The sequence below is a fragment of the Pteropus medius genome, unplaced genomic scaffold (assembly GCF_902729225.1).
Source record: "Pteropus medius unplaced genomic scaffold, Ma_sr-lr_union100, whole genome shotgun sequence".
NCBI lineage: Eukaryota > Metazoa > Chordata > Mammalia > Chiroptera > Pteropodidae > Pteropus > Pteropus medius.
Window position 1 is genome coordinate 18,913 of NW_024350850.1, and position 18,289 is coordinate 37,201.

General features: G+C 38.8%; 1 protein-coding gene across 1 annotated transcript; it reads left to right on the forward strand.

Moving 5' to 3' along the window:
- The first annotated feature begins 1,753 nt into the window (after positions 1-1,753).
- LOC120584394 (heat shock transcription factor, Y-linked-like) lies at positions 1,754-3,437 on the forward strand. Its single transcript, XM_039840054.1, is given in 2 exon segments — positions 1,754-2,266; positions 2,706-3,437. Coding segments are annotated over 2 exon segments (1,245 nt in total).
- The last annotated feature ends 14,852 nt before the right edge of the window (positions 3,438-18,289 follow it).

The window sequence follows — 18,289 nt, forward strand, 5'->3', positions numbered from 1 at the left end:
AAAGAATGAAACTAGACTGTTGTCTATCACCACACACCAAAATTAACACAAAATGGATAAGGACCCAAATATAAGACCTGAAACAATAACATTCATAGAAGAAAACATGAGAATGAAACTCAAGGACATTGGACTTAAAGAGGATTTTATGATTTTGACCTCAAAGCCAAGGGAAGGAAAAACAAAAATAAATGAATGGGACTACATCAAACTGAAAAACTTCTGCTTAGCAAAACAAATCGTCAACAAGGTAAGGAGACAACCATCTCAATGGGAAAATGTACTTGCAAGCAATGCCACCAATAAGGGCCTCCTTTCAAAAATATACAAAGAACTCATATGATTCCATAACAACAACAACAAAAACAAATGATCCAATCAAAAACTGGGTAGAGGACCTGAACAGATACTTCTCACTAGAGGACATACAAAAGGCCTACACACATGAAAAGATGCTCAGCATCGCTAGCTATTAGGAAAATGCAAATCAAAACCACACTGAGATATCATCTCACACTTGTTAGAATAGCTACTGGCAACAAGAGATGCAATAAATGGTGGAGTGAATGCAGAGAAAAAGGAAACCTCATACACTGTTGGTGGGACTGCAAATTGGTATAGCCTCTATGGAAAACAGTATGGAGGTTCCTCAAAAACCTAAGACTCGATCTACCATATGATCCAGCAATCTCACTATTGGATATTTACCCCAAGGCCTTGAAAACCCATATCCAAAAAGATATTTGCACACTATTGTTCATTGCAGTATTATTCACAGTGGCCAGTACATGGAAGCTACCAAAGTGTCCTACATTAAATGATTGGATAAAGAAACTGTGGCACATATAGTCAATGGAATGTTACTCAGCCATAAGAAGAGGTGAAATATTGCCATTGCGACAACATTGATGGACCTTGAAATAATCATGCTAAGTGAAATAAGCCAGAAGGAAAAAGTAGAAAAACACATAATATCACTTATATGAAGGGATATAACCTAAAAGCAACAAATGAACAGGACAATGAGAGACTCAGGGCCATGGATAATGGATTAGTGGTTATCAAAGTGTAGGGGGTTGGAGAGGAGGGAAGAGATATATACACAAAAACAGGTAAATATACTGGGGTTGAGGGAAGTTGAAGTGAGTAAAGGGAATCAAATACGTGGTAGTTGAAGGAAATGGGATTTTTGGTGGTATTCACACAATAGAATACATAGACATCAAATTAGTGTACATCAATTCAGTGTACATCTGAAAATTATATCATGTATTAACCAATGTTACTGCAATAAACATAATCTTAAAAAATAAATAAATAAATAAATGTCTGTGACTACCTCCCCAGAAAAAAAAGATATCTGTATATTTTTTAATTTGCAAAATGACATTTCATTTTCTACAGTAAAGATGATCTTAGATTTCTAATATTGCCCATAGCAAATAAACATGTGGCCTGGCCAAAAAAAAAAAAAATCTGCCACAATAAGATTTTGCAGATTACACCATGTAAATAATCACTCTAATTTTACGTTACCTGAATAAAATTTACAGAGTGAAATGGAAACACTGGCTGCATGTTACTTTTTGTTGCTAGGAGACCAGTCATTTTGTGATGTCATAGCTACTCATATGGAGCACCATTGTGATGATCTGGGTAGTTTATCAGTGTAGGTCTGCCAAGGCAGCATTTGGAGCTGTGGTATTCAAAACTAGATCAGTGACAAAAGTAGGTGAAGAAAGGTTTATTTGACATGGCACATGATTCCTCAGAAATTCAAGATGATTCTTCTAAAGATGAAGCAACTGGTTCAGCATCCTTCTTTAGATCTCCGTTGTGTGATTGCACATTGACTGGGGCCTTGGACTTGAGGTCTGTATCCACAGAAAATGATTTTCAGACTTTTTCTTCACTATCCTTGATAAGAAGAACTTGTCACACATTTTGCGTTTCTGGACCAGATGAAGATAATGATTTTCGATCTATGACCTTTCCCAGGAAACTCTGGAAAATAGTTGAAAGCGATCAATTTCAGTCAATTTGTTGGGATGGGACTGGAACTTGTATAGTGATTAATGAAGAACTCTTTAAGAAAGAAGTTCTGGAAAGAAAGGCCCCTTTCAGAGTATTTGAAACTACAAGTATGAAAAGTTTAGTTCGACAGCTTAATCTTTATGGATTTAGTAAAGTGCAACAGACTTTTCAAAGATTTGCTTGTCTAGCAGATATTCTGGCAGAAGAGGAAGAAGTCTCTATTTTAAGCAAGGTAGTACAAAATTTAATTACCCCTTATAATAGGTTAATACATACATATATATGTATATGTATACACACACACATATATATTATATTTCATAAAAATATAAAAACTAATAAGTTTTTTTTTAACAATTTGAGAATGGGTTGATCATTCACGATTATAAAAAATGTTCCTAGCAACGTTGAATCTCATCAGTGAATTCTTAAGGAATGGTAATGAAACCACTTTAAAGAATGCATTCGGTGTTACTTTAAATCTAAAAACTGTTTTCACTTGAGGGCCATGCTATTTAAGTTTTTATTCGCAATAAGCGATTTTTGACAATACTTAGCAATGTCCATATTTTGATGACATTAACTTGGCATAATAACATTGATATTTGAGATTTAGAGGTTATGTTTCTTATAGTTTTGTGTCAGCAAATAACTTTCTCCTCCGGTTTTAGTTACACTTCTATCAAAATCCAAATTTTAAACGAGGCTGTCCTCAACTTTTACTCAGAATGAAAAGAAGAGTTGGGATCAAAAATGCTTCTCCAGCAGCTTCAAAAGCTCAAAATTTCAACAAGGAGCTCTCTGGAACAGAGACTATTATTGGTAATCATCATTCTGCTTTTGTTGCTGATACACGTGGAGAAAAATTAGCTCCAACTTCCATAAATTTAAATGTGCCACCAATGAGCAAGCCTGCTACCAGCCAGACAATTGCTAATACAACTGCTCCAACCAGAAGTGAATTTTGTCCTCCATCATCAACTTTAGATAGACCATCAGGACAAACTGTAATGGACCAACGAGCTGTTTTGAATTAGATGACCACATTTCAAATGTGCTAACCTGGCAGCTACACTCAAGCAAATGGCCACATCATGAATTTTATTACAAGCACAACTTCTACTTCTCACTATATCGTATCTCCCTTACAGAGAAGTTCTTTTGGAAGGATGCAGCCTTCTACTTTTCCAACTAGATATCCTGATTTATCAGTCAATGATGGTCCTTGTTCCAACTTTCAACCAGCAGGCATCTCATGCTTCCCCATGCCAATGATAGCTGATACATCTGCTGCCACTTTTTCAAGGTCATCTCGCCAACCACCTCCATCAGGCGAATGCATCACTCTAATTACAGATGATGTGCCAATGGACTACCACACTATGCAAAATAACAAACATTAAAAATTATGTTGGCAAGCATCAGCACACTGCATGCAACCATCTCCTTTGAACGATAAACTTATATGTTCACCTTATGTGTTAATTCCTTTATTTTTCAAAGAGTTAAGAGTAAAATGATGCTTTTGTTCATGGTAGACTCTATACTATTGTTTAGTGTTTGGACCTTTTGGTCTTTATGGACATTTAAGTAAATTATATCTAATTAAGTGTTTAAAGAGGTAGAGAACAAGGAAATAAAAGCAAATGAAGAAACTTGACTTAAGTGATATCTGGTACAGTACAGGATGAATCAAATGAAGGCCTATCTTGGGATGACAGGAAGGGATAGATGCATATCAAATCTAGAAAAGATGCTCATGCTGTATTTACTTTAGCATTGTCTCAATTTCATTACTTTTTTCCTGTGATTTTAAAATATGAGACCTTAGATTTCAGTTGGCAGAAGTTGTCTTCATGCAAATGCATCTCACACTTAAAAGTATAGCATACTCTAACTAGCTCAGTAATCATGATTAACATGATGCCCTCACTAAAATAGGAAAGATCATATGCTCTTCTCATAGATTTCATCACTGTCAGCACATGCAGAATTTTACAAATATTTCAGATGTCTCATTTTCTTCTACTGCCCTCAAAGCATTCAAGATTATTGTGCCCTTCTTTTGTGAGTCCATTGAAGAGGAATTTCCCTCTCAATTAGTCTAATTTCTGAACAGCTCTTTCTGTAATCATGCTTGTTGCAAAGCCAGACATCTCAAGGTCAATGGAGAACTCATCTTCCCCTAAAGATATATTGCTTTGGTGCTTGTTACAAAAGATGTATTATTTTAGTGCTTGTTACATAGAAAACCCTATGATCTATAACTGCCTATAGCAACTTCTGAGGTCTGTCAATCAGCCCATGCCAACTGTAACAACGCGAATATAAAAATAAAATCTGATATACCTAAGTTCGGGGCCAAGATTTTCAGAGCACTAGCTCTCCTGGGACCACTGGCATAATACAATTGAGTTACTCCAAACCTTCGGGTGCTGCTCTGAGTTTTTGTAACTTTTCTGCAACACTGCCTTTCAATTTTCTAATGCATGTTTTTAAATGGCTTTATGTTCTATTGAAAGAGAGATTTAATATCTTATTCTGGCATTGACTGACTTTTAGATTATGCTCAGTGCCTCAGCATGGCTAGCAACTCTCTTGAAGATCTGGCTTTTGTGTTTCTTCCCTATCTTCCCTTCCATACCTTTCTCATCCACTATCCGTCCAGAGATACATGTGAGAAAACTTTTCTCAGTCATGCATGTGACCAACTCACAATCTTGCCCTAACTCTTTCCCAGCTTGAAAAGGCCCTGTTCTTGCTCTTTTATACACTGCTGAACCCGTCCCAGCACAGATGTATCCTCTTTCAGATATTTCCTACCAACTTTTCCTTGTCTACATTGTCAGAGATATGGCACAGAGCCTGCCAGATGATATATTTCAATATTTATTAAATGAACAATAATTAAATTTTGTCTTACACTAATTAAAATTGACTTTCTTTTTCAAAACAGCAAACTTCCCATTGTCTTCAAGCTATTACTTGCTGGTCTTTACTCTTCAACACAAGTTTTCTGGTTTCATTGTCAGTGGGATAGATTGACAGCTACGGTTGCTGCTCGAGTCAGTCAGTTGTGCTAGGCCTAGGGACAGAGAGTGTTAATTATTGTTCCTGAATTCATACCCCAGAGGTCAAAATAGATCTCTTCCCATACTCTGCAATTGTTACTGTGTCTTCATTCCCTCCCCTATTAATGATTCTCATCCCCATACCTATACATTTATTGTGCTTCAATTATTGCACTACTTAGACTTTACCTTCATCCAAAAGGTCCAAATAGAATCATACATTTTTCAGAATAGGTCTCTTTATGTCACACAGCCAGTTCTTCATTAGATCTGTACCCAGGAAGTAGCCAAAAGGACATAGTCCCTCATTTGAGATAGTTGAATTTACTAATCAAATTATCTACTAACATATGTGGATGGAGGGCCCGCGAGGTGGGAGAGTTAGAAATACGCTCAAAGTGCAACAATATCAAATGTCTGCATGTGTTAGGGAATATGGAACATCCATGAAATGCTTTGACTTTCTCACATTGCTTTAAAATAAAAGGTGCAGCACTATTAGAATATAAAATATTATATCTAAATGCAGAGAGATACTGAGGCTTTGAAGCGCCATTGTGTTGCTAAAATCAGCCAGGAAAAGTGGTATTGTGGCTTGAAGAAGTGTTACCAGTGAAGAAGCAAATTAGATTGTTTTGAAAGGAAGCAAATGGGTCAGGTTAAGCAGTGACAACATCCCGTATATTAATATCTTTAGGACTAAGGGTCAAATGGAGCAATTTTCATCAGGAGTCACAAGTCTTGCATTCTGTGATTACTTCTACATAAACCACGTAGAGTTTCTCAGTTTGTGTACCTGAACTCTGATGATGGCTGTGCTGTCATATACAGTAACAATCCAGGGTTCAGGTAGTAGTCTGCATCAGCAGCTACACTCTAGCTTTCTCATCAGACAGTGGGACTTACAGTGGGCATCTTCAAAATTATCCACATTGGCCAGTCATCTGCTGATGTTTTGTTTTTTTTTTCCACAATTAATGACCCAAAGAAGAATGTTTTTGAAATGTCAGATGTAATTTTTCATGATGAAGCAGCTACATGACTGACAACAGCCTCAGGTGGGCTAGGATTATAAAGTCAAATAGCCTGTGAGTTGAGTTTGGCCCCTAAGTTTTCCCATTGAGTCCCACAAACATGCCTGCCTTCACATGTGTGTAATAGCTGGTGATGATGACTAGACAGACAGAACAGTAGACACCATCAAGCTTTGACTTAGCTAAGCCATCAAGTGAATTACACCTATGCAGCTAGAAAAATCTTTATAAATTGAGGGGCTCATTGCAATACTAGTTTTGCTTTGGGGCAGAGCCTGAGACATAAAGTTTCTCCTGGTAGAGTATTTGTGACCCATTCAGGCAAAACTGATTTAATGCCAGGGCCAAGCAAACCAGACTTGAATTATTCACTAGACGTAGATGCATTCTCCAGTCTCTAAAGTCCAGCAACTACGAGGTCTCTTTTTTAGTTTGGGTTGAACTTTGGTATCTCCATATGTTCAACACTGCCACTACTTATTTTCATCCCTGGGCATCCTTCAATTCATTAGCCAAAGCCATATTCCCTGTCAGGGGGGGAGCTATTATATTATCTTGCTTCCTGCATCCTCGAAAGGAGTTATTAAGAACTGACACATTATTTGGGAAGAAATATTCAGTTTGAATAGTGCAGGATCCTTACTCTCTCTTATTTACCACTTGGGTAAGAAAATATACTACAGGGTCCCAGATACTATTCTTCAATTCCAAACCTAAAATTGTGGACCACAGTCTTTTTTATGTAAAAAAATATTATTTTATTATTATTTTCTTTTGGTTATTATTAACATTGTAATATGAACTTGGTGGCTTCAACAACGCAAATCTGATATATCTCAGTTCTGGAGGCCAAAAGCTCAGAGTTTGTTCCCTTGAGGACTATGAGGGAACATCTATTCTCTGCCCCTCTCCTGGCTTTCAGTGGTTTGCTGGCAATCTTTGGGATTTCTTGGCTTGTAGACACATCACCCCGATTATTACCCTTATATTCATAAGGCATTTTCCCCGTGTGCATGTCACTATGTCCAAATTTTCCATTTTTGTAAGGACACCAGTTATATTGAATTAGGGATCCATTGACTCTAGTATGACCTCTACTTCTATGCTACATCTACTTGTATTGCTGAGATGTTACCATGCTTGAAAGGTAAGAACCTTAAATTACACTTTCACATGTGCTGGCACAAGACATGAGTCTCGGGGTCAGAGAAAAAAAGTTTTTCACTCATAGAAAAAGCAGTAGTCATTGTTTATGTTTGTATTTATTACCCTAATGTTAACTCGGTAACATAGAATCACTCCTTGGTGCCTTCACATGCACAGTGATCTGTTTCAGGAGAGAATTATCAAAATGGAGTAAACCTGGATTTATAAGTAAGAAGAGGCAAGCCTGCACTTCCGTCTGGGTAAGATATAACATTTCTAATGTTCAATAAGCACAAAATAAAAACAGAAACAAAAACAAATAAACAAAGAAAAACTCTTTAAGGTATGTCCTGGAAAAGGAATAGTCATGACCTTATCATTCTTGTCATCCAGCAGAAGAACACTTGGAGATAATTAGGGTGTCTTACTTTTCTCAACAGATGGGGCTTCTGCTCCTGTGTAACATAAAATTAACATACTCTTGCTGGGAAATAGAAAAGGCCTGATAGATCTACTTCAAGGATGGAAAAGTCTATTCTGAATGCTTATAGAGAAACAAAAACTATCACTCAAAAGAAAAAAAAAGTTTTTCTTTTTTGTTTTCTCTCATATCCCAGCTTTGAAGCAATCTCAGGGTGATGGTAAGCTGAAAATGGGAGCCTCGATTACCCAATAAAATAAAATACTGACTGAGGGAAATTTCCTGAGTGTTTGGAAAAACTGTGATGTCCCAAGTTGGGGTCTCCCTTCACTTGGATGGGGATGCAATTATGACAAGGGTATAGCAGTACCGAGTAACCAGAATTCTACCTTTCTGCCTGAAGATCCACTAGGAAAGCACTCAGAACCTATCAAATGGCAGTGTGGTTGTAGAAAGGAAAATACTGGGAAAAGCAAACTTATTTGGTTGTGTGCTAAGTGGCCTAAGCCTGTGCTGCCTATAAATACCAAGTCACTGAGAATTGAACAGGCTAGTATTCATTTCACAAGTGACCAGTGCATGGCACATTCAGAAAACAGATCTGAAAACTGCAGCAAATACTTTGAAAATGAAACTGACCCTGAAAGCGCAGGACTACGAGCCTGCCTGAGACCAGGACCTAAACCTAACAATATGAGTTTGATGTTCAAACAAAAATATCAGAGGATGCACTTTTCTGTGTACTGTTGAGTGCTAAATTCCAAGATCGATGCTTTTAAATGAGAGGGTCCTATTCTAAGATAAGATAGAAATATTTCTGGACTGTTTTCCCACAGTCTCTACCCACTCCCTTTGACGAGATGTTTGAGAGAGCTCCGACGGTGAAAGAAAAGCACTTCTTCACTTCACATTCTCTTTGCTGGAGCCAGTAAGGAGGCTTCTGACAAAAATACAGGCCAACAGACTGTATTTTCCAACTGAGAGAGGTCCTTCGGTAAAGTATCTTCGGTTCCAGCTAACAGAAGCCAGAGAAATCTGCTTTCAGATAGACAAGAAGCCTTGATGAGAGTGGCAGAGTCAATGACTCACAGACAACTGAGAGGATTTATGGAATTGGCTGGTGTCTAGAGATAGATATGAACAGAAATCAAGTTCATCCCTGTGTCCTTTCATGCTGTGTCCTTTGACCACTTCTCTTAAGTGAGCATAATGTGTTCCTTAACATGGAACCATAAATACTTTAGTCAGTAATGACCAGAATGACAAGCAAGATGAACATCAGGCTGATTGATCACCAGGAAGTATGGCTCCTGGCGTTACTGCATCAATAATTCCTGGGTTATGTTAAATAAGCTGTACAATAGCAGGAATCTTTAAGGCAGAAAACCTTGCACAACAAATTGCACTCTCTGTTCACTGCAGCCCAATTTTCCCATAAGTGAATTATCCATAATTAAAAAGTAATATCGACTAGGTGTTTTGCTGTCACAAATATTTATTGGGATAAAAGCAAAGGTTGTAACTCAGCCCGTGTAGACACGGCAAGCCACGTGCACACGCTGGCCTCTGTGCCGCGATGGAGGGCTATGTACAGAAGGGAAAGGAAGGTATTGGAAACAGTATTTAGAACCACAGATCTTTAATATAACAGAGTTCTCCCTGCAGGGTCTTCTCGTGTAAGGTTCTTGTGACACCATGGCCTTCGAGGACTTCCATAAGTCCTAGTTCCTCCCAGAAACCCTCCAACTGAACTGATTTTGTTTGCTTAAAGTTCCAGATAGCCTTCATCTTTCTCCATTTCGAGAGATACCTTGCTAGAAACCGTTGCCAGGCAACACACTGGTCTTCCAAATCTAGCAGCCTCTTGTTGCCCAAAGTCAGGAAGGACATCATCTTGGTGTCCTTTCACTCACCAGAAGAAGGCGCAAGCACAGGAACAGCTCATGTCCAGGGACAACAAGCAATGGGTGCATAGCTTAAAAGGATGAATTCAAAGTGAAATTAGAACAACATAACTATGTAATCTATGTGATGAATTTAAACCAGGAGCTCAATCCTATAGCAATGAAACAAAGACCATGATTATCCTGAAGTTCTTGACGGATTCATACCAAGCAAAGTTGTCCTTTTCACAGTAGATTAGAAAATGTAAATGAGGACACATTCTTTCTAAGTAAAAGAGAAAAAAATAAGAATTAATAATAAATTTTAAAAGAGTCAAAGAGTTGTGACCCGGTCATGTGGGGAAAACGGTCCCCTTCCACGATTATTTGCTTTAATATTTTTTCAGCTTTAGATTTAGTTCATCAGATTATGTGAAGTTTCTTTCAGGTTTTGGTACCTTCTTTAGGAGTGACAAGTCTATCCAAAGATCTGTTCTCTGGGGCTTAGCAGCACAGTGGTGTGTCAATGTTATCTGATGAGGGTCTTTCCAACAAGGTTGGTGGTATTATTTTCTTTTTTTCAAGGTTTCTTTTCTAGTAAGCCTAATCTTCATGTGGTAGATTCAGATTTTCAGTTTTTCATTTCTTTGGATTGCACTGTGAAGAGATTGTTCTATCAGAGTGTGATGGTGTTCAATAGATGCTATTAAGACTTTACAATGTTGAAGTCTGACTTCTTTTATCAACCGAAGCTCCAAAGAAGGTGGAGCCAAAGGCATGGGTATTCTGTAAATATCTTGAAAGGTGAACGCTTATGAGTTCCAAAAAGTGTAGATCTGAGGTTGATAATGTTTTTGGCCAAGGTACATGAAGAGTGTCTGTATTTTGCCAGTTGACTCTTACTGAGGCCATTTGCAGGTTCAACGTAATCCGGATTTGGGTCTTGAAAGGCACAATGAAAATGTTGTAGACCTGACCAACTAACACAGCCTTGTTTTAGCACCTGACCCATAAAATAGCTTCCTCTGTCGCTGTGCAATTTGACAGGAGTTCCCCAAAGGGATCAGTGTTCTCTAAGAAGCCTTTGGTCATGAGAGGACGTAGCTTTCTCGGTCCAATGAGAAAGCACACAGACCGTGAATAAAACTTTTTATCCATGTGACAGGGTTAAGAGTGTGGGGAAAGCTGTAGGAAATCTCTTCACCCAACCTCAAATGGTCCACTAGGCAATCTAAAATTCCAAGCAGCAGTGCCAATACAGTTCCTGGATTATCCTTGGGACAAGTGGGAAAAGAGAGGCAGCCTTTTTGCAGCCTTCTTAATATCTCCCCCCACAATGTATGTTCATAGATGTTTGCATTTTGTCAGCGGCCAAAGGTTTAATGCATCTACAGTGCACAGAGCGGGAATCTCACAATTTCTCGTGGGACTGATTTGCTATTTGGCCCAAACTACAATTGCCTACATTTATTGAACCAACACTTACTACATTTCCGTATTGGTTTCCCTTTTCTGGGGTCAATTGTTGGGCATTCCAGTTTCAGTGGAAACAGCCTGGCTCCAAAAAGAATTGGGCCAAACACTAGCACAGTTCCAATAAAACTGACTGATGTCAACTCAGGCAGAAGTTCTGAATAAATATTTGCAGGCAAAACAAGGCCCTTAATCAGAAAAGCAAGAAGCCTTAACATAGTTTCGCCGTAGAGTCTGCAGAGCTTCAAACACAAAGAGAGCAGAAGTTTTGAACCAGGAGAGAAACCATCCCTCGGACTCCAGGGTCAGGGAGGGAACGACCAGCTCAAAGGACTCCTTGGACACTGCACCTGCTTGCTCAAGCACCCTGTAGATTTCCATGGTCTCCTCTGGATCCCTATGTGTGTCATCATATAATGTAGGCCTTAAATATGAAATGGCTGCGACGAAGCCATGTCACATTCTTTCAAGCTCCGTGTTTGGGAGCTGGGATCCAAGCAGGTTCAACATGTGTGTTTTTTTTTTTTTTAAAGTATCACTTCTGTTCAGGGCACATATACCCCAGCCACTGCCTGATGTTCACATGTGAGGAATGCAGGGTGTTTAGATTCTGTTGAGAAACGTAGCAATAAACCAGAAAGGGGAAACTGTTGATGCAATGAAGATGTTCAATAAATTGAACTGATGTCAAGGTAAATTTATAATGAACAGGTTGAAGAAAAGTGAAGAACTACAGAAAGTTCAGGACATCCAAGATGGGAAGCAAAACGTTCTTGTCATCTGGGCCCATTGTGCACGTGAAGGAAAACAGCAGGGAAACAAAATGGTACAGAAATTACAAGAGGATATCAACATGGACATTGCTTTGGAAAATCTTACTGTCTGTAACCGTTTCTATGAGTGCATTGGGAAATCTCCTTTAGAGACTTAGAACGTGTAAATTACTGATTTATTTTTTACATAAGGTGACTCAAATACAAAGGTGATTAAGAACACGTCCTACATATTGCTATCAGGAAATATCACATATTATGCTAGCCTGCCCCTCTGTCAAGCCTTCACTGATGGATATAAATATGCAAACCATGAGAATTCTATAAATACAGAAGCGAATTGTGGACATAGGAAGGCCATGCCACTGATAATGACACGAGGCAGCATTTAAGTAACAAGTCATGATAAAAAGTCATGGCTGGGGATACATAAAATACAATTTACTTTACAGTAAATAAAAAACAGTTATGTTGCCAGCAAAACATGGGTTTATTCCGGAACAGCAAATAGTTGTGATTTCAAAGAAGCAAGCCATTGCAAAAGTTATAGGCAAGACTCATTGATGAAGGAGAGGATTGTTACTTTGAAGAGGAATGGAGGATGTTGGGAGGGGTCTTTTGGAATGCAACTCCACTGGAGAAATGAATGGGATCACCACGTTTCAGAATGAGTTCAGGTTTCTCATTGGCTGGGTTGCTGGAGGTCAGTTTCTTGTGCGAAACACAGTGTCAGTCTTTCATGTTGGGGCCTATCATTGTCTTCCTTTCCCACAGAGGAAGACTTCTGTGGGGGGGTGTGGTGTAACTAATGTCGGGCAGTACAATGTGAGAGTTTCCACACCTGGCCCACATCTCCACTCAAATGAGGTTTCCCTTCTTTCAGTTTCACAGTGATTATAAAACATCTACAGTTAGTCAGCTTCTTTCCAACACATGAAAATCATGTTATATTATATGATCAAAACTAGGTAAAAGTCAGAAACACTTTCTATTTTCTCTTGTGAATACCAGGAGGTGTTAGGTTGATCCCTTGTCTTTGTATTGGATGTCTCATTTTTATTCAATATACTTGTTGAATCTTTTTTCAGGTTTTTATTTGTGTTTCATTTTAATTATGCCTTCTTACTTATGAAGCCTTTTTAGGCCCACATTAATTAAATATACCTATTACTCATAATGTCACTCCTTTGAAATTTAAAATTCTCCCAAGGTGTTTTCTAATACACATTTTTTCGCTTGTTGTGTTTGAGCCTTCGACACATATGGAATTCATTGTGTGTCTACAAATTGTCTCACAGAATTTACTGAATGACCGTTTTCCTCAGAAAGGAATGTGGTATTCACCACACACTAACTGGTTATAAAGTTCTTGCTGAAAGTGGATTTCATACAAAAGGGCAAAAATGGGCCGAGGACAAAACTCGGAATCCTGACTAATGTCCAGTGGAATAGAGAATCAAGTCAGGATGGCCACATCCTCTGTAAACATCTGCCGGGTTAAGTGTGCAGGAGTTTGGACATGGAGCTAGTCCTGGTTCACGTGCGGCATTCACAGATCAGCAGGGAAACTGACAGGAAAACAGCAATGTGGGTGACTATGCCATGCGAATTCCCCTTAGCTGAAGATCTTCAATTTCCAGTCTGAGAGCACTAGGGGCCAAATCCCATCAGCCTCAAGAGACACTGAAGCTCGTCACCTTGAGGGAGCCCGCATCCTCTATCCCGGAGGGAGCTCAAATCTCATCGCCCTGACAAACCCCAGCAATGTTTAGACCATGAGAACCACAATTACACGCAGCCTGAGGCACCCTCAAAACCCTCATCTTGCAAAACTCTACCTATAGCACTCATTGGAAGAGCAAATTCACAGTCAGATATTTGAAATGTCCTCATCCAAGAACTCTTATTCTCGACTGCTTCAAAGGCCCTAGCTTAACTCAGTGTCCAGGAACCTAGAACCTCTCAATGAGAGCCTTCACAATTCATCAGACTGGAAGATCCCCAACTTTCTCAACCTGAGCATCTCAATGGCTTCCTCCTAAAACACCTCAAATTTTGTCCCAAGAGACCACAAATACCACCAGCATGAGGGACCCAAATCATGTCAGCCTGAGAGACCCTTGGCCCGTGAAGATCGATCCTGCTTTATGTGCTTTATGCCCAGAGTTTCCCAGCTTCCCCAGGTTGGATTCTCGCAGTGCCCCTGTGGGAAATACTCAGTTCTGATCTCTGCAAGTGTATGTTGATGGTCAGTCTAACTCCATTACCAGAAGCAGGGACCTCCAAGTTTCCTTTGGGCTTCTGTGGCTTCTCACCTCAGTTCTCCTCATAACCACTCACAGCCATGTCTGTACTCCTGCCTTTGCCCCCTTTCCTGAAATGGGTCAAGCTGCAGGAGAGCTATTGGTAGACTTTCTCCCACATTCACAGATCCTAGAAGGGTCCCCACATCTCCCCTCTCTGGACACCTTACCAGATGGAGAAGGCAGGTCTGGCTCTGGGTAGTGGTCTTCACTGTCAGCTCCTCTCAGCACTTTCTCCACAACAGACATCTTGGCCTCAGGGCTGGGAGACTCAGTGGACCTTTGTGGTCCTGGCAGCATGAGGCTTGTGGGAGACACAAGGAGGATAGGGCATAAGCCCAAGGTAAAAGTTGAGGGAGAAAGCCAGCCTCCAAGTGGGGTTTGATAGTATGAGGGGCCAGGTGTCAAGGAGCTGGTTGCCAGCAAACCATAGACTCCTAGCCTACACTGGTGGTGATTCTCTCTGTGTATGTACACAGAATGGGGTGTTCTGTCCTGTCAGGGGGCATGGGGTGAGAACAGGACAAGAACAACAGCTAGGAAAGTACTCAGTGTTTGCTCAGCTATCAGGACACGATAGTGAGGGAGAGGAAACGTTCCATCATTGTTTCACAGTGACCGCCCAGAGGTTTGAGTTGACACCCTACGCACACAGAGATGAGAAGACCCAGCTCGAAGTTATGACTTGTATTCTGATGTTAATGATGGAATCTATCATTTTCTCTATGCTAATGATGCTTTCTAAGACATTAATATATACTTCTCCAAGAAGAATGGACAGAGATGGCAGATTGAGAGAAAATCTATTCCAGAAATGTGAAAAGGAACTATGATGTGCTGCAGGCTACAGGTAACAGGAAGTACCTGGTGCAGATGGGCCTGGGAAACATGAAGCTCCTGTATTAGGAGCTCTTTCTTAGACAGTTCCATCTGCCTACAGTTTCCTTCTGTGTGGAGAACGATCTGGAAGGAAATTTTGGTCTTTTGTGTCAGCGCAGGGCTGGCACTAACAATGCAATTAGATTGTTATATATATTATATATAATTTATAAGATATATCTCTTGATGGGAACTATACTAAGATATATCTTATAAATTATATATATATATTAAATATAATTATATATATATAATTACCCATATCTTATATGTAGATATAAGATATATCCATATAGAGACAGACATATACATAATAAGCAGTAAGCAACAGACATATACATAATAAGCAGTAAGCTGAGAGCCAATAAGATCAATTCAGGGTAGTTATCATCAAAAGAGAAGGAGTAAGGTCTGGCAGATGACGTGGCTGTGTCTTGGATAATTTTTTTCTTGATTTTGAATTTTGAAATTGAACTAAAAAGACCCAAAGCCACTGTGGCAGAAGTTGAGATCAGACTGGATGGTTATGGATTTCTAGGTTCTCCAGGAACATAGTCTGTACTTTTCTATTTGTGTATAGTTCATAATTTTTAAAGGAAGATTAGTTTTGTTAAATATAGTCACTTAGAGGGCAATTAAAGAAACCATAGAAAAGCTGTAATCCACCAAAGAGATTTTTAACACTATTCTCATAGTAGTTCCATGATTGAATTAAAAATCTTAAAAGAAAAAAAGATAAAGATATGTAAAGATACATAATTCATTTATGTATATTATATCATACCATATAATTTTCTCACCCCTAAGTAAATCTAATTGTCTTGAGTAAGGGAGGCATTTCGGGCAGCTGTTGAGTCACCCTGATGTCTCCCACATGTCACAAACTGGAGATAGCAACACATATAAAATGAGTGCAGTCATAAAAGAGAAGTGAAGAGCTTACTTCCTCTCCTGCTCTCAGGAGGGTTTAGAAGAAAATCAATCTGCCTAAAATGGTGAGAGCAACTTTGATGGTGTCTGCCCTTTCTCCATTTCTGATTCCTCGGGCTTATAAACAAAAGTGTAAGAACTCTGAAACCCAGCACGTGGTTGTCCACAAAGGTTTCAACATGAAACCTTGGCTATTGTGAGCAATGCTTCAGTGACCATGAATTTGATAATTTGATATTATATACCTATATAATGTCTTGCTAGATCATGTGGCAGTTCTATTCATAACTTTTTGAGGAACCTTTATAATGTTTTCTGTCGTAGCTGAATGACTTTACATTCCCACCAACAGTGTGGAAGAGTTCCAGTTTCTCCACCTTCTAACCAATGCTTGTTATCGTCTGTTTGTTTGAATGTTTGTTTGTGTTTCTGGTCATCCTAATAGGTAATATCTCACTGTGGCTCCACTTTGCATTTTCCTGATGATTTGTGGTACTGATCATCTTTTCATATGCTTCTTGGCCATTTGTATATCTTCATTGGAGGATGTCTATTCAAATCCTTTCCCCTTGGTATTAGCTCAGGCCGCCATAACAAAATACCACAGGCTGAGTGTCTTAAGCCACAGAAATGTATATTCTTACAGTTCTGTTGCTTGGAAGTCTAAGATCAGGGTGTTATCCTGATTCAATTTTTTTCCTGCTTTAGGGCAGTCTCCATCTCACTGTGAGCTCACACAATCTCTTTGCCTGTGCTTGTTTCTGGAGAGAAAGAAAGAGAGACATCTCTCTCTTTTAATAAAGGCACTAATGCCATCCTGAGAGGCACATTTTCATGAACTTCTGTAACCCCAATTACCTCTCACAGGACCCATCTCTATATAGGTTCACGTTGGAGATTAGAGTTTCAGTATATTCATTGGGTGGGGTGGGGAGGCATATTTCTGTCAATAGCACTACGTTTTTGATTGGGTAATTTTTCTTTTATCATCGAGTCGTCAAACTTCTTTATGCATTCTAAATATCAACCTCTTAGCAAATATATGTTTCTTCAATATTTTCTCCAATTCCACAGGTTGCCTTTCTGTGTTGATTTTTCCTTTGCTACACAGAAGTTTATAAATTCAATGTAATCTTATTCATGCATATTTGCTTTTGAATATTGTGATTTTGGTGTCACACTCAAGAAAGCATTTCCTGTTTGAAGCTTTTCACCTTGTTTTCCACTGATAGTTTCATAGTTTCAAGGTTTAATTTAGGTTTTTCATCCATTTTGAGTTGATTTTTACATATGGTGTAAAGTTAAAGTCCATCTTCATTCTTTTACAAGTGCATATTCTGGTTTCCCAGCACCACTTGTGTAGTCTTTGAACCCTTGGTGCAGATTATTTGACCATATACTCTAGAGTCTTTTTCTTTTCCATGGATGTATGAGTGTGCCTTCATGTCAGTACTATGCTGTTTTGATTACTGAAGGACTGTAGTATGTTTTGAAATAAGAAAGTGTGAATCCTTTAGCTTTGTTGTTCTTTCTGTTTTGCTTTTTGGAGTTCTTTGCAAAACCTATTAGGTTTGGGATGGCTTTTTCTATTTCTGCGAAAAACGCCTTTGGGATTTGGCTAGGGCTACCACTGGTGGCTTTAGAGGGGTGTTTATGGAAAGTAACCTCACACAGTGATCTGATCATATATTTCTTACTGGGCAGTTTATGGTGGGTAGGGTGTCCGGACCTCATAACTTCTTTAGTAAAACCTTGATCTTTGCCGTAAGTAAACCCTGTTCATTGTTTCTGTGTAAAATCATCTCTGAGAGAGCACATCATTCTACTAACTCTTCTTTGCACCTTCATGTAATCTTGCCTAAGTCCCCTCCTTAATTTCAAATGCCTAAAAATGAGTGCAAACTGTCACTGTGAGAAGCATATCTTCTCAGCCTTTAACATCATGCTTTTACACCTATCCTCTGTTTGGCTCAAATAAATTTTTGTAAAAGTTCTCTACAGTTTGGACTTTCTTACAACAACACATTGAATCTTTAGGTTGCTTTATGTAGTATGGGCATCTTAACAATATTTAGTGTACCAATCTTTAAACATGGAATGCCCTTACTTGTTTCTTTTTTAATTGTTTTCATCAATGTTCTGTCATTTTCAGTGTGCAAGTGTTTCTGGTTTATTTTAATTGCTTCATTCCTTTTGTTGCAATGATAAATAGTATTGCCTTAATTTCCCTTTTGAATTGTTCATTGTTAGTGCAGATAAATGCAACTGATTTCTGAGTGATGTTGTACTCGAAAAGATTTCTGAATTCAATAAATAATTCTAATAGAGTGTCTGTTTATGTG